At 42.5% G+C, this 22,756-nt stretch overlaps 1 protein-coding gene across 1 annotated transcript in view; it reads left to right on the forward strand.

Annotated features, from left to right (window-relative positions):
* The window catches only part of EPHA4 (EPH receptor A4), a 104,681-nt gene that overhangs the window by 69,117 nt on the left and 12,808 nt on the right, over positions 1-22,756 (forward strand). The window contains exons 6-13 of the mRNA XM_039722360.1: positions 7,840-7,964; positions 9,116-9,275; positions 10,719-10,830; positions 15,908-15,966; positions 16,740-16,853; positions 17,034-17,219; positions 21,130-21,191; positions 21,716-21,925. Of these exons, the coding sequence (XP_039578294.1) occupies positions 7,840-7,964; positions 9,116-9,275; positions 10,719-10,830; positions 15,908-15,966; positions 16,740-16,853; positions 17,034-17,219; positions 21,130-21,191; positions 21,716-21,925 (1,028 nt within the window). The remainder of the gene's footprint in view (positions 1-7,839; positions 7,965-9,115; positions 9,276-10,718; positions 10,831-15,907; positions 15,967-16,739; positions 16,854-17,033; positions 17,220-21,129; positions 21,192-21,715; positions 21,926-22,756) is intronic.

The raw sequence follows: 22,756 nt of genomic DNA on the forward strand, positions 1-22,756 counted from the left end.
GGCTATTTCTGGGCAGGAATTAACTCTGGTGGCTACTTCTGGCTTCCTGGGAGGAACAGCAGGGCACGTGGGTGAGGCAAAGCTGCCCTGAGGGAACGATGCTAAGTGGAGCATTTTCTCCAGACAACTTATTTTGAACTGTTGGGGAATGCTCCATTTCCAATATTATTGTCTGCTTTAATAGCTAGGGGTTATGGTCTCTAATTCCTCCTTTCAGCTCCTCCAGAGCCACTGTCCTCAGGGCTGCTGTACATTGTGTCACACCATCAGGGGTTTCTGGTGGTGGACCAGCATCTGAGAAGAGGGTGATTACAGCACATCCTTCCCACAAATTCAGGTCCTGGGCTCTCACCTCTAAGTGGGACAGCTCTGGCCCACAGCAGTCTCTCTTTGTCTGGACTGCCTGGCCCATTTTTTCTGCTTCTCTCAAGCCAATATAATGCAATGGAGCATCAGTGTTGGCTTCTTTAGGCTACAAAATTTATTGCTGTTTATACTGGGTCAGATTCCAAGCTCAACTAGAGGGAAGAGTAACTGCGACGTGACTTGCTTTGTGACCAGCGGCTCCAAACCTGCTCGGGTCAGACAGCTGCTGACTAATTATCCATCTTAACAAATTACTTATAGCTCTAGAGTTTCTAGAGCAACTCACAGCTCAAAGTATGTTCACCCTTCCGTGTTAATCATTCTAGCATTTAGAAATGTTTTGGTGCTGGGGGTTTTAAGTGGTTGTGATGTTCAGATAGATTTTTATAAATTACCTTCCAACTGAAAGGCTTGTTTTCCTGTTTGTTTTAAACTGGCATTCATACATACAGGAAATACACTGTATTCTGCCATGTTTCTGTTGGCAACTATTAAGTTATCCTTGTCAGAACATGCCAACATGATTTCTTAGCAAGCTAGCAGAAAGAAAACAAGCAGTTTTCAGATGAAACAGACCCCATGCTTCAGTTGTAATACAAATCTTTTGCTAAATGCTATGTAGATTCTATAATCTTTTGGTTTAAGGCAATCTTTGAGATTGTAGATTGCAGATTCAGATCTCTGGAGTAGTTCCAGACCTTCATTGCATAAGCTGACATCATTATTTGGCCTTCAAAATTGGAGGAGCCAGTACCTGAAAATAATGTATTGCTGTCAAGAGCTGGCCCTCTTTGATCCCCAGATCAAGCCATCTCCTGGGCTTGCAAAAATCTTCTTCATCCTCCCTTAATTTCTGATGTAAACCACAGGGAACTCTGGTCACATCTCAATTCCTGTAATAGTTTTGATCTAAATTAGAGTAGTTCTGGTATGTTGAAGTAGTCTGTGCTAAAAGTGACACAGAACTGGATGTGCAGCCCAGAAAATACACAGGCTCTTTGTGGAGCCTCAGCACACTGCTAGTCACCAAGAAATGAAGCTGACTTAGGTAGTAAAAGTACAGCACTCTAATAATCCTCAACTACTACTATTTGTTGCTGCTGAGAGCCTGGGTTTTCCTTCAAGCTTTTGATTTGATGCAAGTCAGAGCCAGCTTTTGTGGTTTGGCAAGATTTGCAGCACAGGTTCTTTTGGGAGAGGCAAGAAATGAAAACTTTAAAACAGAGGAAATGTTTAAAACATAATAATACTGTGTTAACAGTCTTTAAAATCTCATTTTCTAGCTCCTTTCTTTATGAACACTTCATTACAAACAACTGATGTGAGCTGGTCCCTGGGTTTGAGAGCCTGTCACTTGTTTTTCTCAGAGGTCTGTGACCTGGTTGCAGAGACTGGAAAGCATGGGAAGATCCTTTGTGCCTGTTATTTTGGGATGAAGGTGTCCTGTGAGAATATCCTGTGGCCAAGCTGGTGCTTTCCCTCAGCAGTGTAATTTCTAGCAAGAAGGAGGGAAAGTTCAGCTCAGCAGCATTAGGGCTGGTTAAAGGGATTGGGAGAAGGAGGCCAAGCTCAGCTGTCACACTGCTTCTCCCTGCGCCCGGCCGGGATTTTGGTGTGTGGGTGGATAACCTCGGGCACTTTACTCCACAGGCGGAGATTTAAAGTCTTTGCTTTAAACACTAAAAGCGTGAAAACGCTGCCCTGAATCTTGGCGTGTCTCACTCTCCAGGCTGGGAGGTGTTCCTCGCCAGTCGTCATTCCTGGGGGAAGGAGAGGCAGACGGTGGGAAGACAGAGCACTCGGGAATGTCTTGGGAAGCTTCCAGTGGCTTGGTTGAGCAATCAGCCCTCTAGATCCTTGTCCAAGTCCTAACCTGGTCCAATCATCACTAGTACAAATGTTTGCTCCACTTTTACAGAGGGAATAATGAAAAAAGCCCCAAATATGCATGTGGTTAGTTTTTAAAGCGCAGAGGCAGCCCACAGACTCTGGCAGGTCCCTGGGAGAAGGCGTAGCTGTCATGCTGACAGTGAAGAATGGGAATGCCAGACTCCAGCTTGGCTCTTCAGACGTGCACAGACATCTAATCTGGGAGTGCACATCGCCTCACACATGTGCAGGAGCCTTTCCTGTGCTTATCCTGATGAGCATACATGCCTTGTACATATGCTTTGCATATGTTTGGAACTGTGGTCATGCTAAAGTGTTTTCTGGTACCAGTGAGGCCAGATCTGGAGTGCTGTGTCCAGTTCTGGGATCCTCAGTACGATGATGAAAAGGAGTGACTGGAGGGAGTCCAGTGGATGTCACAAAGATGATGAGGGGTCTGGAGCATCTCTCTTATGAGGAGAGACTGCAGGATCTGGGCCTGGTTAGTCTGGAGGAGACTGAGGAGATCTCATTAATGCAATAACGAGATCTCAAAGGGGTGCCAAGAGCATGGTGCCAGGCTCTCTTCAGTGGTGCCCAGTGATGGGACAAGGAGCAAAGGCCATAAATTAAAACATAAGCAGTTCCTCAGCATGAGGAAGAACAGCACTGGAACAGCCACCCAGGGAGGTCATGAAGTCTCCCCTTCTGGAGGCATTCCAAACCCATTTGGATTCATTTCTATGTAACCTGCCCAGGTGACCCTGCCTTGGCAGGGGATTGGACTGGATGATCTCCAGAGGTCCCTTCCAACCCTAACAATGCTGTGATTCTCTGAAAGAGAACTGCCTTCTTTGTAATTTATTCTGGTAAATATGTTTTAGTTTTATGTAAAACTATGTAATTAGTTTTATGTAACTAAAGAGCATTGGACATTCCCTCGATTTGAATCAGTGTGACAGCTAGTCAACTGAGATGCCCTCTTACATGAATAAAATGATCAGAATCTGGCCCAGAGCATGGGCTTTTAAAAATTATGAAAACTGTATTTGATTCTTTGTGCTGTATATAGTTTTCCTGCTGTGAGATTATTTACCAATATAATTTACAAAATCTCTTGTAAACGCCCACAGTGTTACAAGGTAAATAGTCAAAGAGAAAACCTGAAATGTGCCAGGTTCCCTTAAATATGTTGTGTCCTAATCAAGAGAAGATTTTTTTAATGAAAGACCTTTTATTTTCTTGTTTTGATTTCTCAGAGGACTTTTCTTCAGTGTTAGATTCTCAGAAATATTTTCCTTTTTTTTTCTCTTTTTTTTAAAAGTAATTAATAATGGAGCAGGCTTTTAGTATCTACCCTGGAAGGTAAAAACCCTTAATCACAGTAACATCATTAGTGCTTTCAAGCATTTAATTTTGATGCTTGACAAAGCGCATAGCCATTGATAAGAACAAATAAGTGTTGTGTGCAATTGAGGGAATAAAGAAAAGCATGAAAACCCCTAAGCTTCAAGTAATTAAATTTAAATATGTTATTTGAATTTAGCTGAGATAATGTACAAACTGTGGGTATATTTTTCAGTCAGTGAAAGACCCCTTGAGTAAACATGATCCATTTAAATTCAAATCATGGGGAGTGGAAAGTAAACCCCGCTGTGGGTAAGAAGGCATCTTCAATAAAACACTGGGCATTGTGTATCTTTGATATCTGAGTACTCATGTGCTGTAGTTTTATAAAGGACTGTTTTCACTCATGGATGCCTACATGCCAGAGACTTTATTGCATCTATTTATTTCCTGTTTTTTTCCTCTTTCCATTCCCTCCCACCCCTCCTAATTTGAAGCAGTAATGAAAAACTGACACTCTGCCTCTGCCATCCTTTAAAGTGCCTCAAAACTGCTACAATTCAGCACCGGCTAGCCTTGGGACATGGCTTTATGGCATTTGGGTGAAGTTTTTGTAGTACATCTGTGCTCTTTCTCTCTCTGTAGGCCACAAGCTCAGAACTGAGGTAATAAAACTACTAGTAGGTGTTTAATGGCAGGTTATTGAGGAAGTAGATGAAAGAAAATTGCAACATTCACATCAGTAGGGAGTGGGGTTTTTAAGGGAGAGGAACTGCTGAGCTTTGAACTTAGGAAAGTTACACTTGGTGCCTTTGTTCAAGGGGAGCCCCCTTTTTAGACACCAAAATACCTCATTTTGTGAAATGGGCTGTTCTGGTAGAATTGGTGCTTGGTATGTGCAGTCTGTGCATGTGTGGCAGGAAGCTGGCTGTTGTAAGCAGTGATGATTGACAAACAAGTCATTGCTTACTGCTGCTTTCCAAACATAAAGGAGCAGGGTGGAGGAAAGTGCAAAAGGTGAAAGAAAATTTCATAATTTCATGGGATCTTACTGTGAACACCTTAATTGTGAATGTTATTCTTTTTGGTCAAGCTGTCCTCAATGTGTTTTATGTAGGAATGTATGCATCTAATGAACAGTTAGCCCACGCACACAGAAGAGAGTATTCTTTTATTCTGCTTGTGATCAAAGCATCATTTTACAACCTGTTACAAGTTTATCTTCACATCATCCCTAAGAGGCAATTTAAAGGCAAAAGGCAGAAGAACAAAGAATGTAAATATTTTGCACAAGCTCACTCAGGCTGTGTCTGCTGCCTGGAGTGCCATGTTGAGCTGGCAGTGCTGATGTCCTCTTTATTCTGGACAATATTGACCAGTCTCTTATGCCTTCTGGTGATACATGTGCAAGGAGAAACTGGTGTTCTTCCAGGAGTCCAGTCTTTCAGGTTAGATGGTGGATCTTGAAAAAAAAAAGGGGGAAAATAACACTGATTTGTGGGGCTACTTGCAGAAATAAAAGGGAATTGATAATTGTTGATTGTATCCATGCAGTGGCATAACTGTAGTACCTTGTGGGTACTGGGTCCAGCTTCTCAAGGTCCTCAGAGTTTCAGCTCACCATCCTATTGTATAGACCACTGTAGGTCTGTGCTGCAGGGATGTCACTCCTGAAGAGCTTCTTTCAGTTCTGTAATTGAACTTGGCATTCTTAGTATTTCTGTATGGAGAGGCAGGATGTGCAGTCCAAACAAAGTCAGGAACAAATGGCTCATCTGCAGAATCCAGGACAAAAGAAGATACTAAAAGTTAAGGAGGATGAATTTGCATATAAAGGGCAGGAAGGAAAAAAAAGGGCCATTCTTAAAAGTGAATGGAGTAACGAAGGAATTGATGTAAAAGTCCTTTTTGTGTCCTAGAAACCAGCGGCATGTTGTTTATTCCAGTATGGTGTAGTGCCTAAGATCAGCTGTCCATTTTTTGGGAGAAGTGAGAAATCACTTGTTAAGCTGTATAAAGCTGAGAGTCTTTCACTAGAAGGTTTAGTTAATATAAATTCTTCTGCTGCAAATAGCCATTTTACAACAGAGAAGAAATGTGTTTTCATACAGCACTTACCAGCCCAATATTGAAGGACTCAGTAAATTCCAATATAGATGCTTGCTGAAATGAAATGGCAAACCAAGGAGGTTAAAGAGAGGATAAAGGAAAGAAAGGGAACTTTCTCTCTACAGTTCTTGAGGTCAGAGCAGCATAAGTGATGGATTCTCAGTAAAAAGAATTGCTGTCTGCCCTGCATGAGGCAGCGATTAACTAAGCAGATTTCTCTCCGCTTGGTTTATCAGTAATGGCGTGTGCGTGTGCGCTTTAGGGTAACAAATCTGATTTCTAATTTATTAGCTGAGCAGTATTCTTATTGCAGACGGGAATTAAAAAAAGGTTTGATCCCCTCTTGAGGAAGTGTGAGGTTATTAAGCAGGTTTGCAGTCGTGCCACAGATATAATTTGATGGAGCACACCTGGATCCTCCCTGTTGGCTGTGTGTTTATAGTCTCCGCTGTCATTCAGTGTTTGCCTTTGCCTGTGAGAGACAGACAAGGAAAAAAGAGATAAAGGTTTTGGAGGCATTTCTAACAGAGATGCCAAACTGTCAAATAGTAAATCGGGAAGCAGCTCCCTGATGGTTTCACATCAAGAGGAGACACCCTTTTGTGACTGCAGCATCTACTGGTTATTTTCACTTCCATCAGAACTGTCTGATATGGTCAAGTAGGTTTGAGGCTTTCAACATTCAATTTTCCTTTCATTTATAGTGACTGTTTTATTTATTTGCCTTTCTTGGTAGTTTTCAAGGATATCTGTTTCAAGGATACTTTTAACTTTATAACATTTTCATGGATCGTCATTCCAAAGTTAAAGGTAGAAAAAGAAACAAAAAGAAAGGGAAGTGGAGGGAAAAGAGCAGCTACAGCATCAGGGGACAAAAGAAGAAATATATTCAATTTAGGAAGACCTCTAATCTCTGGTTATACAGGACAGCTTTGTTAGATAAGATTAAAAATTTCATGAATGTCCCTTTTTATCCCTGGAGACTCCACCATTTATACCAGCTATTGTCAGCATCAAAAGAGCTTGATAACAGCTGGCTAGAGATGTGACCACACAGCAACACAACAGCAAGAAAGGGGCAGCCGGGTTCATAAATCTTCAGAAACCCGTTCCCCAGCACAGCCATGAATCTGCTGCTATCACAGGCAGAGGGAGAAGGCATTGTCCTCCAGCCAGTCAGAAACCTGAACTTCAGCATTAGCAGGGGCTCTTTAGACTGTGCACGGTGCACAAAGAGATGTTTTCCATTATCTTCTTCATTGCAGCCTTTATTACTGACACAGATACAGTTTAAAGGGTCTTGGAGTTTAGCTTGTTGCTAGGTAGAGTTTTTCCAAAAATGCTGCAGCCCTTACCCGTGGTGGTGCAATCCTGCTCTTTCTATTTGTGGCATCAATGCAGCGCCACATGGGACAGGGTCAGGAGATGCCATTTTGGCACACACCGGACCAGGCTCTGGTGTCTTTTGGCTGGGAAGGAGCTACCAAAACCAGAATCTGGCCCTTGCCCGTTTTCCAGGGACTGCTCACAGATTTGGGTGTAAGCAGGAGAAGTTGTGAGACACAAATTTGCTCAGACTGTTGAAATACATGTTTCCTGTTGTAGTGGGAGGCCCTAAATTATATGTATTCAGCTTTACTCTGGCCTTACTAAATTCAGAGGCAATATTTTCTCAGCTTTAGAGAAAACAAGGTTGGAACCTCAGGAACATAATAATTCCTTTAAAGTAAGTAGCTAATGGAATAACATCAGTAATTTTGGGAGATGGAAGAAGAGAGTGACTGTGGACCAAAATGACACAGGACAAAAATAAGAGATCCTTTTAGTACCATGATCTCATATTAAGGTTTTTATCTGGGCCTCATGAACATTGCAGTGCTTAGACAACTGTGTTGCTAGTTCAAAACCCACCTATCTAATACTGTCCAGCATCCAAACCCAATCTTTCTTAGAGATGATTAAATGTCATTTTGGTAGAGAAAATGGGAAAAAATCTTTAATGTTTCTAATTTCCTCTCATCCCCACCTCCCAAGAAAAACACAATTTCTGAAAGTGCTCATGTTGTGAACGTTACAACTAAAAATACATGTTCCTCATTAAAATGAAATGATTGCTTATGTTTTTTTGGTTTTTTTTTCTCCTGGCAGCTCCATCCCCAATTGCATTGATCCAGGCTAAGGAGATAACAAGGCACAGTGTTGCCTTGGCTTGGCTGGAGCCTGACAGGCCAAATGGAGTCATCCTGGAATATGAGGTCAAATACTATGAAAAGGTACTGCTCAAAAATGGACAAGCCAGGGTGGGCTTGGGCACAGATTTTTTTTACTCCATTCCACTGTGGTTTATTTCCAGATAGGATTCCATCATTTGAAACGAAATAGATTCAGTTTAATAAAATCCAATTAAGGATTTCATGCACTTGAATGGCTGCTTGAAAGAGTAAGACTCATAGGCTGTTCCTGCTGTACTGTATGAGTTTATTTTGTTATTTCTTTCCTACCTAGAAACGGAGCTTTTATAGCAATCACATTTATAATGAGAGTCAATAGTGTTGGGCAGAAGTGAGACATTAGCTTTACTTCATAGACAGAAGTATAATAATGAAGTATATAACAGAGTCATAATAATAAGATCTGTTTGCCGACAGCTCCTGCTTAGAGTGATAGTGTGGACTGGCTGGCTTTTAATAGAGAATAAGGAGAGAAAATTAGATTCTTCATACTTTCCAAGTTAGAGGGAGATGTTATTCCTTCAAATAACTTCTCAAGTAGGGAATTATGAAAAGAGCTATTTTCTTTGAAGGATCTCTGCAGAAATGAACAATTACCTGCTCTTGCTTGTGCACGCTGTCTCTCACATGCACATGAATACTTCTAATTTTTTTATTTAAAAAAATCACTTACTTGCTTTCCACATACATTAAAAGGCATCTGATTTGCAGGGAAGATAGATTATTACATTTTCTGATAGATTTTCCAGCCAAAAATAGAATCATTTTTAATAATGGACATTCTGGAAGATGTTTTCTAAGTCTTTTCTTTTTAAAAATATTTTTATCATTTTTTTTTTTTATGGCTTCTGGCTGGTAGAAAGAAAAGGAAAGTGCCTGCATGTGTGAGTAAAATGTGCTTGTTCATCAAGAGGATCCTATTTGAATGCTTGGCCGTTTTCCAAAGGTTTTCACTGTGTGACTTCTTAAATAATCAGTGATATATGAGCATCATACGTACTGCCTCATCCTCCTTTTTTGGCTTGCTCAGAGCCCCGTGCACTAGGGGGATTGAGCAAGGCCAGCAGCAGGAGCCCTCAGGATGTATTTTGAGCATTCCATTGCTGTTACTCATCTTCCATGTGACAGTTCTGGCAAGGCAGTGGGGTTCCAGGTTCAGTTTGTCTCCATCACCCTGTGCTCTGCCGTGGCAGGACCAGAACGAGCGCAGCTATCGCATCGTGAAGACGGCCTCCAGGAACACCGACATCAAAGGCCTCAACCCCCTGACCTCCTACGTGTTCCATGTGCGGGCCCGGACAGCAGCAGGCTACGGGGACTTCAGCGGGCCCTTCGAGTTCACCACCAACACAGGTAGTGGCATTCCCACCCCGCGCTGCTTCTCCTGCAGCAGAGAGTGCAGATGTCATGGGCTGTGTGCGGGGAATTTCCCCTTGGGTGCTTGGACTGTGGTGTGAGTGCTCTGAGATGATGTTCCTGCATGGCCACATGGTGTTGGTGATGGCATGAAGCTGGCCCGAGACATCTATATTGTTGTATTTGCAGGGAGCCCCGTGGCAGGGAGGAATGATGAATCTGACTCCATGTCCTCAGAAGGCTAATTTATTATTTTATGATACTATATTATATTAAAGAATACTAAACTATACTAAAGAATACAAAGGATAATCACAGAATGCTAAAAAGATAATAATGAAAAACTCATGACTCTCTCCAGAGTCCCAACACAGCTTGGCACTGATTGGCCAATGAGTCAAAATAACACACCAGAAACTAGTGAAACAATCTCCAAACACATTCCAGACAAGCAAAACACAGGAAAATCAATTGAAATAATAATTGTTTTCCTTTTTCTCTGAGGCTTCTCAGCTTCCTAGGAGAAAAATCCTGGGCAAAAGGGATTTTTCCGGGGAATGTGAATACCACACTGTATTGTAGATTCTAGCAGTGACAGTACTGAACTGTGGTATAAGGAAACAGGACCCTCATAAGCACCTGGAAGCCATTGATGCTTGAGAGATTTTGTTTTCTGAAAAATAGACATTTGCACATTTCTGGAATATCTTATTTCAAGGAGAATAGAACCCTGTCACTTCCTTTTACAAGCTATTGGCACAGATCAGTTAGGTGTCCTACATCAGCTCCCATACTTGCACTTTTCTTTAGACAGTTATATAAAGACAAGAATGTTCAAACTATGCTGTCAATAAGGCTTTTCACTTTGCTCAAGGAAACATGCAGATTTAGCCCCCAAAATGTTTGCTTTTCAGTGGCAGAAAGGCACTGTGACCAAACCTATTTTATTTTGGACATAGAGGTCTCCTTAAATCAAGTTAAGGTCATGCCAGTTAGTGGCAATGTCATTCAGGATGTTAACAACTGAAAACAATTCATCAGGAAGAGAGCAGACATTTTAAAATTACTTACTCTGCTAGTGTCAGTTGTGGAGTGATATCTGGTCCTCCCTGAAAGAAAAAGGAGGAGGAAAGAAGAGTGGAAAGCAATTAGAAAGGCAAAAAAAATTAGTCATTATACCCTCTGAGCAGCACTGGAGGGGAGAAGGAGAGAGAGTCCTTGTTCCTGGTGAAATGAAGTTTTCCAAATAATTATCAAACATCATGTCTTCAGCTTATTAGCAGTTGGAAAAATTGTGTCAAATGACTATATAATAAAGACCTGAAAGTAGATGTGAGTGCTACTCTAAACTGCCTTCATAAGCCAGAAAGCCCAATTGAGTGCTACCTAGGTTGATTTTTTTAGGTTGTCTGACACAAATGCTCCCTTTTCTGTTTTCAGTTCCTTCCCCCATCATTGGCGATGGTACCAATCCCACAGTGCTGCTTGTTTCGGTGGCTGGCAGTGTTGTTCTTGTGGTCATTCTCATTGCAGCCTTTGTCATCAGCAGGAGGTAAGAACTTAAGCTTCTCTCTCCCTCTCCCTCTTTCATCAGGGAGCTTTTTGTCTCCTCCAAACAAAGCTAAATTCTTTGATTAGCATCATAAACAGTACATTTGCATTACAAGCCTTCTCCCGTGTAGCTTTGATCTTCTCGACATTAGTACCAAGCAGCATGTGATGTAATGGCAATAGTTCCAGCTCTATTTGCTCTTCAAATGCAAAGCTGATTCCAATAACTGGCATTGAGAAGCAAGCCAGCTAGAGATCTGTGGTTAGTGTAATTTGAAGTTAAGTTTCATGGGTATGGGTACAGTAGATTTTCTTGGACTGACTGCTGACAGACAGGGAACAAACAACGGCAGTTTTGTTAACTAAGCCATCAGACTGCTATGCTGGTGATTCTGTGTTAGTCTATGAGTCTGTACTAGTCCTTCCTGTGTGAGGGGATATCACTGTAAAATGAAGCCACAGTCATTCAGCATCAGATGCAGTAACACAGAAGAACTGCATCGAGTATTTCATGGATGCAGCCCCATAATCTTCTACCAAGTGCTTGTTCATTCTCCCAGATTCAACCCAGGCATCAGGAACAATCCTGTGAGTGGGAGGACACTGTAGCAGAAACACAGTGTGAGTGTTTCTGTCTTCATCTTTGTGTTCAATCTCATTTTAAAAGATCAGCATGATCTTGCTTCAGTATAATTTTGAGATAAAACTGCTTGTGTCATTACTGCATCTGAAGCCTGGGATCTGAGCGATGCACATTTTGTCAGTCTCTGTTGGTCAGTTTAATGGCATCAGCTGTAAATGCACTCAAACTCCTCTTCATTTGCTGTGTTTAAATTGTCCTGGGGTGCACTTAAGTGACTGTGATTGTAATATCTGGAAAGTAGACATGCATTGTGATCACTTTCTGTGGGTGTTCAACTCAGAGCCTCCATGCTGGCAAGAGCAAAGAAGAACAGAACATATGAAAATGTGGTGTGGAGAGACAGGTTTATTAAAAGCCATTGCAACAGAAAATAGCATCACTGAGCTTGATGACTTAATCTCCTCTCGCTTTTATTGATCACTTTATTATTTAAGGTAGGATTGATAGCAGGATACATTGGATTTCTAATTATGAGTCGCCACCTTGGAGAATTGAGCCTGTCGAGCTGCTTTGAGATGATTCCTTCCCCTTCTCCCCCTATAAAAAAAATGTCTCTTCCCAAGGCTGATAAACACTGCTTGGTGATTGGCCCTCAATGGATCACTCTTTAGAAAATGAACTGTCAACCCCTTGCCCTCGTATTGATTCTCGTTAGGATCGGCCATAAAGCTGTCAGAGGAGAGGCTGCCTGGAGCCAGGTACTGACAGACCTGCAGGGCTCAGACAGGTCTGCCCAGGGCTGTCTGCTCACTTATCTCTGCCCAGAGCCTGCAGTCACACAAAGGCACCCCAGGGCAGGTGGGCAGCAGGGACAAAAGCCCGGTCCAGGCACTGCTGGCAACGGAGATAAAACATCCTGGTGGCCATGGGCTCGGGGATGTCCCGTGGCTCTGCACTGGTCTCAGAGGGGCCATGAAGGGGAAAGACAGAGCAAGATGAATGAAATACTAGGACAGTAAAACTGCTCTGTGCATACTAATGCATGGTTCCTTGCTAATTAATAGCCCTTAATACACAGCTCTCCAGTAGCTGGAAGTAGCTCTCAATAAACAGAATCTACTCTAACATTCACTGTCACTCTAATGATTTTAACCACTATCACAATGTCATTTAGAGGTGTGGACTTTGGGGATATTTCATGATGTTCCTACGCCAGCAGAAGTTAATAGCAAAATAATTATACTTTGTTCCAAAATTACTTCAGATGAGAAAAAGCTTTTCTGTCCAGAGAGTCCCCATGTGAAGGTTTTGTAATCTAACCATGACCTAAAAGTCATATTTGTACAATCAGGCCTGTGCTCTGGCCTGCAGACTTGGCCTCTGTGCATCCACGAGCCAATGTGGGAACAGGGCACGTGCTGTGGGTGCCCACTTTTGAACACTGGGTCATGACTGCTAATTTAGCCTCATGCTTTTTTCAAGACATTGTTCAAATCCCAAAATTCATCTTTACAGCAGAATTAGTCGAAGGACTTTGCCTTCAGGCAGCTCAGGCTGTTTGGCTGTGCCCTGCTATGCGAGAACCAATCTGCCTAATGTTCCTTTAAACTTCCCGAGGTTTGGATGGGGACATCCATGGAGCAGCGGGCAGGACATGGGGTGGGTGGTCCTAAATCCTGCTCTGAAGGAATGCTGAGGGAAATTGCAGCATCTCAAAATGAGTTGTAAAGGATTCGGGGTAGTGTAAAACAGAGAGAGATATCTTCTAAAAGTGCTTGTGTGTAGTAAGGTGGTCTGACCAAATCCTGGTCATCTGAAAGTTTCTCTCAGAAATTCTTCCAGCTGATAAATGGATTTCTCTTTGCTCTGCTGACACATTTGCCCACATTTTTCCGGTGGTGTTGGAGGAGGTGCTCTGCCAGCCTGGTCCTGAGCCCCCCATCCCTCTTTGTGCGGGAAGGAGGAGGCGGGAGCAGGGGCATGGCAACCAGGTCCTGCTGTTTCACCTCAGTGCCTGCTAATTCCCCCCGCTGTTAACTCCTCTTCATCACCAGCCCCACCTGTAGCTCTGCCTGTCTCTGACCCCTGCAGCTCCTGAAAGCTTCTGTGTTCTTTTCTGAATGCCGGCTACTTAATCACCAGTGCCCAAATCCCGGTAATTAGGGCATTCAGCTCTGTGACAAAGGCTCCCTTTGCCACTCAGGTGAGCTGCCCCAGAGGCAGCCCCAGCCCTGTGCCCCGTGGCGTGGGGCTCCTGGGCTGCTCTCCAGGACAATGGCACACAGCAGTGTCCTGCCCAAAGCCGGGCAGGAGAGGTCAACAGGTGACACGGTGAGAGGTGGAAGTAGGTAGTTAGTTTAGAAGGTATTATTTAAACTTAATAAGCTACAATTACACTGCTTGAACAGTAATCCCTTTGTTTTCCTCTGCTTTTTGCTGTCTTTTAGTGGGGGAAGGTTATTTTTTAATCTGTTGTGAGGGTGCTTGTACTTTTTAAAAATAAGATAAAGAGAGTTTTTTTCATACTTAAAATGCTTTCATGCAAAGTCTGTTAGCATTCTGTATTTCCCATCTGTGCCTGAACATTAATAAAATTAATTTGAAGCATCCTGATTAAAATGCAGAATCTTCTTTTTCCCTTTTTTCCTTCCATACAATACCTGAAACCATCTCTGCAGTCCCCTTAGCTGGCCTGGCCTTTTGTGGCCTTGGGTGAGATTTGTGCTGCCTGTTCCTTCTTACTCAGTTCAGTAGCTGGGAGCAGAACATGATCCCAATATTTCACTCAGCTCTGTTATACCAGTGCTGTAAGTTCTGGGGCAAATAATCTGTTTAAATGGATGTTTGGATCCAGTGTGAGTTTTAATAACTTGCCGTTTGTGTTTCAAGAGAAGAAGCTCCCACTGGTTTATGGTTGGATGTGAACCTGCTTTTTTTGTCTGTCCTGTTGGGAGCTGTGATGCTTGGTTCAAAGATCAGGTTGTTGTCACATGTCAAAAAGGACTTTTTTCCTTCTGTTTAATGGTTAATTTGTATTGTTTTATTCTTGGCATAGTGTGTTGTATGACCCAGCAGGAGGACTGCAAAGGGAAAGGCTGGGAGTGGCCTCCCAGCTGACAGCAGTGGGAAGCTGCCATTCCCCACAGGGCAGGTGCAGAGTGGGAAGTGAGATGCTTTTTGCTAAGGGGCAGAGGGGTTTTGCTGACAGAAGAGGTCTGGTAAGACTCAGGGAGATTTGCTGCATTATGTCTTTTCTTTCTGTTACCTGTGAGTTTTTTGACCCCTTTTAACTCACATCTTATAGGTCTTTGTTGTACCTGTTCCCATTTTCCTCTTCTCCTTATGCACCATTTTCAGCCCATTAATGAACCCAGTGTCACCCTGCTGTCCCTGGCAGGCCTGGTTGGCCCCTGCCCCACTCCAGGCAGCAGCTGGACATTGCTGGCAGTGCCATTCTCCCCTCCTGTTCTCCAGGCTTGGTTTCTCCTTCTGCCTTCCCTCTTCTCTCCACCCCAGCCTTTTGCCAATCAGTTCTCCTGGGTCTTGGATTTTCCAGGAACAGCCTAGGAACAGGCAAGCAACAGTAAACCCTTCTCTTCAGCACTGTCTGCTCTGTGCTTGGTTCTGAGCACTCAAGGATGGGTGGGTAAAAGCCCAAATCATTTCTCTGCATCTACATACCACTGAATGCTGGGCAACTTCAAATTCCTACACATTTGGCTGAGCAGTCTCCTAAGTATCCTCCCTGATGGACTAACTTCTTCTATCAGCTTTTTGTAGTGCTCCTTGTCCATTGGAGCTGAAAGCTGCACTAATTAAATGCATAACTAGATTACAGTATCACAGGTGTAGGTGTAGACGTAGTAATCTATAGAATTAACATACTCTGCTATGTTGCTGCCTCCAGCTCACAGAGTTAGTAGAGGAGTTCTGCCATCAGGAGTTCTTCAGCCCCTTCAATTAAGCAGTGATTAAAAGAATAAGCAAAATCCTCGGGATCTTAATTTTTGATGGTCAGGGTTGGTGGTTCTTCCTTTTTTTCTGCTGAGATCCTGATTTCTGTGTTAAGAGACTTGTTTCCAGTTTTAAATTTGCAGTTAAATAAGTGTATTGATGTTGGCATTTGCCTAATGATGTTTGAAAGTCAATCTACCAAAACACCTCCATGTTGTAGCATTTGAATCCCTGTGTGCTTGGGCAGAAAAGCAATTTGGGCCCTCAATTGCAAAAGTAAGTTTGAAGAAAAAGTAGCTGAAGCACAAACTTCTTTTTCTTTCTTTAAATGCTGAGATACAAGTAGATTTGTGCTTCCTTTGATGCTGTGTTGATGCCAATAACACGTAGGGGAGTGTGAGGATCCTCCTGCCCTGGTTGTGTGTTGTGTCATGGCTGTGGCAGGTGCCAGCAGCTCAAGTCTCTGCAGGTCAGGACAACTGAGCTTGTTCCAGAGAGAGATCCTTCTTTTGCACTCACTTGCTGTGTTTTGTTCTGGCAGGCGCAGTAAGTACAGCAAGGCAAAGCAAGAGGCAGATGAGGAGAAACACTTGAACCAAGGTAAAAGGCCCTGGTGCTTGGGGGTTTTGGTTTGGGTTATAAAACGTGGCTCATGTTCTGGTGCTCAGGAAATAGGGGATTGGATTCCCCTTGAGGAGAATAGGTTTCTGTTTTTCCCTCTTTCAAACATTCTGCTTTGAAATTTATTTACTCCAGTAACAGGGAAAATAGAAGTGTCTGGGTAAAATGTTGTGAGGGTACAGAGAGGAGAAGGGTTTATCAAGTTTTTCCATTGTTCCTTGCCACTGAAAGATACCTGTTCTTAGCCACTTGATTTCTAGGCAGGATTTTCCCCCACAACACTCTGCTAAAGCCGTTTCTGAATGGGCCAGAGGCAATCCTGCAGGAAAGGGAATGTGAACTTTGCTGCCTTTTTTCCAGCACTGAATCCTGTTGTTACTTCCATGTACCAAACCCAGGACCTGAGCTCAGAATTTCCTGGCTCCCATAGGAAAAAGGGATGTGTTTTAGTCTCACAGGTCCCTGACAGGTTATGCTAGTGATGGCAGTGATTTGTAAAGCTCATTAATTGGCGAAAGCCTGATTCTTTACATCAATAATGGGAAATATTAAATGTTTGCACTTTAAAATATTGTACTGGGGGGAAAAAAATACTTAAGTCCTTCCTTCCTTATCAGTCATTCCTGGCTTACAGTACATTTTTATTGTGCACTCTCTTTGCTGTTGTATATCATTAAGGCTTCAGTCTCATATGTTCTGTGTTCAGCAGCATGTAGATCAGTGACTTCAAATAAAACATTTCTGCCTTGCAGGTGTTAGAACATATGTGGATCCTTTTACATATGAGGATCCAAACCAAGCTGTGAGGGAATTTGCCAAAGAAATTGATGCCTCCTGCATAAAGATTGAAAAAGTTATTGGTGTGGGTAAGTGCCAGAACTTTTGCATTTTTTTCTGTAAATATACTTTTAAGTTTGCTTTTAGGGAATGTGTGATCCTATGATTTTTGTATGACAGTTCTCCCAAAAGTACTGACATAACAGTTTGACAACACAAGTGCATGCTTCAGGCTCGTGACCATGGATTCTTGTGCCTTTTTCTTTAAGGGGAGTTCGGTGAAGTGTGCAGTGGACGTCTCAAGGTGCCCGGAAAAAGAGAGATCTGTGTTGCTATCAAGACTCTAAAAGCTGGTTACACTGATAAACAAAGGAGAGACTTCCTGAGTGAGGCCAGTATCATGGGACAATTTGACCACCCCAATATCATCCACTTGGAAGGTGTAGTTACTAAATGTAAGTAGGTCATTTTCATGACAAGTCCAATTTAGAAGTCACTGAGAAATTAAGTCTGTATGGTGTGTGCTGGCTTTTTTTTTCCTCCTTCTTACCCTCTTTCCTGTAAAATGACAGATGGAACAGATCCACTGATAGCTAATAGGAGGAAATCAGTGCAGGACAAGTCATTAATCTTGTTGTCAGCTATAAATGGGTTTACGGTTTCAACTGATATTCTATCTGTAGGCAGCTTGTACAAGATTTTGTAGAGGGAATTAATACTGCAGGGGTTGGCTTTTTTTTTTTATCCCTTCTTGCTATGCCAAGCAGGCATCTTTCACATCTTTGCTAGACTGAGATGATTGTTACAGGATAGGCAAAAGCAGATGGTGAGCGAAGAATTCAAAATGATGGGGGAAAAACACCAAAACAAAACTACACAGTCGTATGTTTGAAATACAAAGCACAGATGTAAGGAGCAAGCCTTTGAAATGAAGGAAGCTATTTCAGTGTGAAACTTGCTTATTTGTTTTCTCTGATTTACAGGTGTGATAATTTCACTCTGCAGAATTTACCTGGACGACCTTTTTGTTTGCTTTGTTTGGGGTTTTTTAAGTCTGACTGTGCTTTAGAGAGTGATAATGCTTGCTGGGTGCTGTCTCTAGGCTAGAGCTGGAAATGCACCTGTGAGACACCAGTGCTTGGGTCTGAGCTGAAAGGTGCCACTGCCATGGTGTGGGTGTTGTCTCTGCCCAGCTGCCCTGGGCAGCATGGTGGCAAAGCCTGGCTCTCATTGCTAATCCTAAAAGACTCCCTGGGTGTTGGGGCTCATGCCCAGGGTAGCATAGAAAGCAGGCAGTGAGCTGCTGTCAGAGTGGGCTTTGTGAAGCTCACCTTCTGCAGCATGAGGAACATGAATGCAGGGTATTAATAGTGGGAGCAATTAAAATTTGAGATGGATGAAAAGTTAAAAAGTAAAATATCATTAGAAGAACAAAGTACCTCTCATAAAAGGTTATCAAAACCATCAGTTCCACTGTAAAACTCTGTCCCTCTTGAATGTCAGTGAGAGCTGATACTTACTCTGCCACTTTTGTGCCTGGAAATCTTACCCCTGCTCATTTGTGTTGCTGTCGCCTGCTCTGCCTTCTCTCAACAGTTGAAAATGGCTCATACAGTGTGTGGCAGTTTGCTTTTAAAGGCAAAGAGCAGTTTGGACTAATTTTGGCCATCCTTACTGAGAGCCTCCCTCAAAACTAAAATTAAAATACAGTACTCTGTTTAAATTTGGAAGGTCTGAGTGTCTCTCTCTGTGATTGTTATAACAAAGGGGAGGAGGGCTGTGATCAGGCCACGGTGTTTGCCTCAGACAGAGATTCTTTTAGCACCTCAGTAAAAGAAAGACAACAGGGGAATCTTTGTGTTGCAATCCCACTGAGGCTGGAAGCCCCTGAGCTGCTACAGCTCCACTTATAAATGGCCGTAGGCATTTGCATAATGCAGTTGTCAGTGAATTAAAATGATTGGGAATTTTCTCCGAGGGAGGAGGTGGCAGCTGACCTGGCAGTGCCCCGTTCCTGGCTCCCAGTAAGTGATGCTCCAGCAGCAACACGGCTCCCTTACTGCCAGCTGCACTCCTGGGGAAACAGGGCTACTTAAGAACACATTTATCTCCATTTCTCCATAGGTTTTCTGAATGCTGTGATAAATGGATGCATTTAATAAACTGAAAATTAAAATGTGAGATAAATAGTGGTATAGATGGGGGTTGAGAGAGGCAGCAAAAAACCATGAATAAATTATTGGCTGCTAGTCAAGTACTTTAATAATTGACTCGCTGATGGTAACTTCTCCCTCCTGTCTCTATCCCCCCTCCCCTGCTAAAGAAGTGCCTGAGTAATGAAATTACATGTTAATGCACTGAAAGAGTCTTCCTTTTTTCCCTTCTACGTTGACATAGTATCTTTTGATTGAAGAAGGTTAATTAATACTCATTTAGCTGTATTTGTTCAGTGGAAGGGTGGCCGTCGCTGTTGCAAAGCATAAATGACACAGTGCCATATGCAGATTTGGTTGAAGTTTTCCCCCTTTCTACTCTAGAAATGCTCTTTCTAGCATTTCTAAAGAATGCTTTCAAAGGCGAATTAGAGGCAGGATGATGTTTTATCACATCCTTTTACTTAAGGATGTGCTCAGCCAAGGTCACTCAGCCCTTCATCCAGAGCAGTTTGCTTTATGCAATACCATTGCTTCTCTGCAACATTCAGTAATGGCATTTCACAGGCATGCTAGCTTGCATGGGGCCAAACCAGTAATAATTTGGATACCAGCAGGGAAGGGAAGTAAAAGCAGGAGTAGTAAAAGGCCTGTAAAGGATAGGTTGGGACCGGAAAGGTGAAATAAGTAATGATGAGTGAAATAAGTTACGTCTCGCACATTGATGTTGGCCTAAGTGAAATGTAGTAAAATGTTCCTACAGTCAGTCCCTATAGCATATGGTTTTCTAATTAGAAAAAGGTTACTTCAGAACCAGAAATCCCTGATAAATGAAGAGAAAAGAATCTTGGTGAAAGATGCACTGAGGTAGAAACTATTAGGGGAACGTTAAATGCTGCAACATTTCACGGTAGGGTAATTTTTAGAAATGGTTGTTCTGGAGCAGATCCTTGCTGGTGACAGAAACAAGGAGAAATTAAGTAGTTCTGATACCTCCCATGCAAAGATGCAGTTGAGTTGTCTACAGTCTGGGCGACCTGGCCTTTGTATCCTTCTTTCCCTATGATGTTCCCATATTCAGACCTGCTCCAAGAAGGAAAAACTGAGTTTCTCTGGGACATCATCTTTTATTTAGGAAGAAAACTATAGTTCCTGTAGGTAAAGCATGAGAGAGGAAGGTTTGCCTTGCCAGACAGCACTGATTGTCAGGTGCTCTTCCTGACAGTGCTCATCTTGGGACTGGGCTTTTGCCATTCAACCTTTGATGAGTTACTTCTCTGCTTCTGCCATTGCTCTTTTGAGATCTTGTCAGACCTATTTCTACAAATACCTGCATGTCAAATATGCAGTAGGATTTAACTCCATTAAACAATTAGTGTTCCTTGCATGCACCTAAGTGTTCTCAGTTTCAACACTGTATGACCTTTATAAGACTCTTAAAGACACCATCAAGCATTATTTGTGTATTTGCTGTTGTTTTAGGCAGGAGAGTGCCTGGAAAGCATCCCCTTGTCTGTATCATTGCATTTCTCCTCAGGTTGCCCAGCTTGGCCCCTGTTGCAGCATGAGGTGCTGGGTGCTGCTGAGCTCTGTGCCTGTGTGTGACACAGGGCTCTGAATCATTTGGCCCCTGGCTGACTTCAGGAGGCAAATGGCTTTGGCTCATTTATAAATAACGAGAGAAACACAGAATACAAATTCGGGGCAGAGAAGGTTGAAAGGAGCAGCCTGCATTTTTCATTCTTGAATCCAGTTGTCTTGGAATACCTTGTAGCTCCTGGCAGCTTCCAGCTTGCCTAAAGCATTGATCTTTCAAAAAAGACAGACAGACCAAAGCATTCACGAGTTTAATTTTCTGCTCTGTAAACAATATATAATACTAAAGATTTTTGTCAGGTTTGGACAGATCTTTGTTTCTTAGTTCTCAATTATCAATTCACATATTCCTTAGGGACCAGGAGCCACTTTAGTTAAAGACCTTGTCAATGAGTCAACCAAAGGGTTAACCTTCCAAATGAGCCCATTAAATGTTTCTGTCCTGTAATATTTCATCTCTTGCTTCCCACAGCTGAGGCATAAGCTTGGTGCGTTTCAAATTAAATTAGATTGTGTAAGCCAGGTGTCTTGGCAGTAAAATCATGTGCAAGCCATTTTTATCCCATTAACATTGGTGTTCATCAAGGAATTGTGTTTTTCTTTCTGCACACTCTAGGTAAACCAGTAATGATCATAACTGAGTACATGGAGAATGGCTCCTTGGATGCCTTCCTCAGGGTAGGTGATTTCTTCAAAAGCTAAGAAGATTTTAGACTGGGAAACCTTTTCTTTTTATTTTCTTTTCTCTTCAAAAGATATTGAAACTTGCACAGTTTTAAAGAAATTATGTTTGTACTTGGGAAATTCTATTTTCTGGTGTTGCTTCTATCGAAAACCAGAATAAATATAAAGCAGAAGAATATAAAATAAATTAATTTTTTAAATAGCAGAATGTTAAATAATCCATGTTTAATGTGAACAGTTCTGACTTGCTCCATTTTTGAAAGCATTGCAGTGCTGTAGACTCATTAAAATCAGATTCATTGCAAACAGGATACTGCATCACTGAAAGCTGATGAACCTCTGGGTTTTTGCTTTACTGGTGAATTATAGACACTGGCGAGGAGAGCGAGGAAATAGCATTGCATTTTATTGGAGAGAAGATGGGAATCCGCAGCTCTGCTCTTTGCCAATTTCAGCAGCGGCAATAATGTAGCTTTTAGCTTAATGCTCCGTGATTTTGCTCCTTTCCCCATATGCAGAAGAATGATGGCAGATTCACAGTCATCCAGTTGGTGGGGATGCTGCGTGGCATCGGCTCAGGGATGAAGTACCTGTCTGACATGAGCTACGTGCACCGGGACCTCGCCGCTCGCAACATTCTGGTCAACAGCAACCTGGTCTGCAAAGTGTCTGACTTCGGCATGTCCCGGGTGCTGGAGGACGACCCTGAGGCAGCTTACACCACACGGGTAAGGAGGGAAGGAAAATGGCCATGTTGTCGTGCCTGCATGTTGGTTTTGTCTGACTGTGTGGGAGGTGTCAGTGGTTTGTTTTAAAATAGTCTCAGTCACAAGTGGAAACCTAAATCACAACCTAAAAGTAAACATTGGCCCAAGCTCCCTAGCTCCTATAAATTGATGTGCTGTTGCTGCTACAGCAGTGGCCACAGCAGTATTTCTTTTCTGGGACGTGACCCACGTATTCCTCTTGTTCCTTCATCATGATACAGCATGTGTCAGGAATCTGATGCCAGAAATTAGAGCCTGGTCTTCTGCTCCTTCTGTTATCTACAAACATGGTTTCCACGTGGCTGCTCATACTCACGTTTGATAAAAAAGGTGCGCACATGCCACAAAAAAATTAAAAATATGTATCCACTTTTTCCCATCACAAAGCCAGTCATAAATTTGACCTAAATGATTTGAAATGCGAAAAATGTTAGGCCTGCATTCCCATTTTTTGTTTCTTTCCCATTTTATCTATATTTCAGCATCCCACTGTTAGGTAATTCTGCTAAAGCCATTTTAATATGCTGCACAAGGAATAGGGTTAATGCAAGTATTCTGGCCACAAAACAACATCCCAGCCATTACCAGCCATTGTACCAATACCTCTGATATCAACATGCACCTAAAGAGAAAAATGTCGGTTTATAAAGTCCCCTTTTTTAATTGCTTCTTTTCTTCGTTTTTAAATATCTGCCATTCTCCATCTGTTCTCCCTAGTGCTGAGTTTGTTTGCAGCACTCAGATCTTGCTGTTTAATCCCAACACTCATCCTTTAATGGATTCAGAGCTCAT

Source organism: Passer montanus, unplaced genomic scaffold, assembly GCF_014805655.1.
Source record: "Passer montanus isolate IOZ18808 unplaced genomic scaffold, ASM1480565v1 scaffold48, whole genome shotgun sequence".
NCBI lineage: Eukaryota > Metazoa > Chordata > Aves > Passeriformes > Passeridae > Passer > Passer montanus.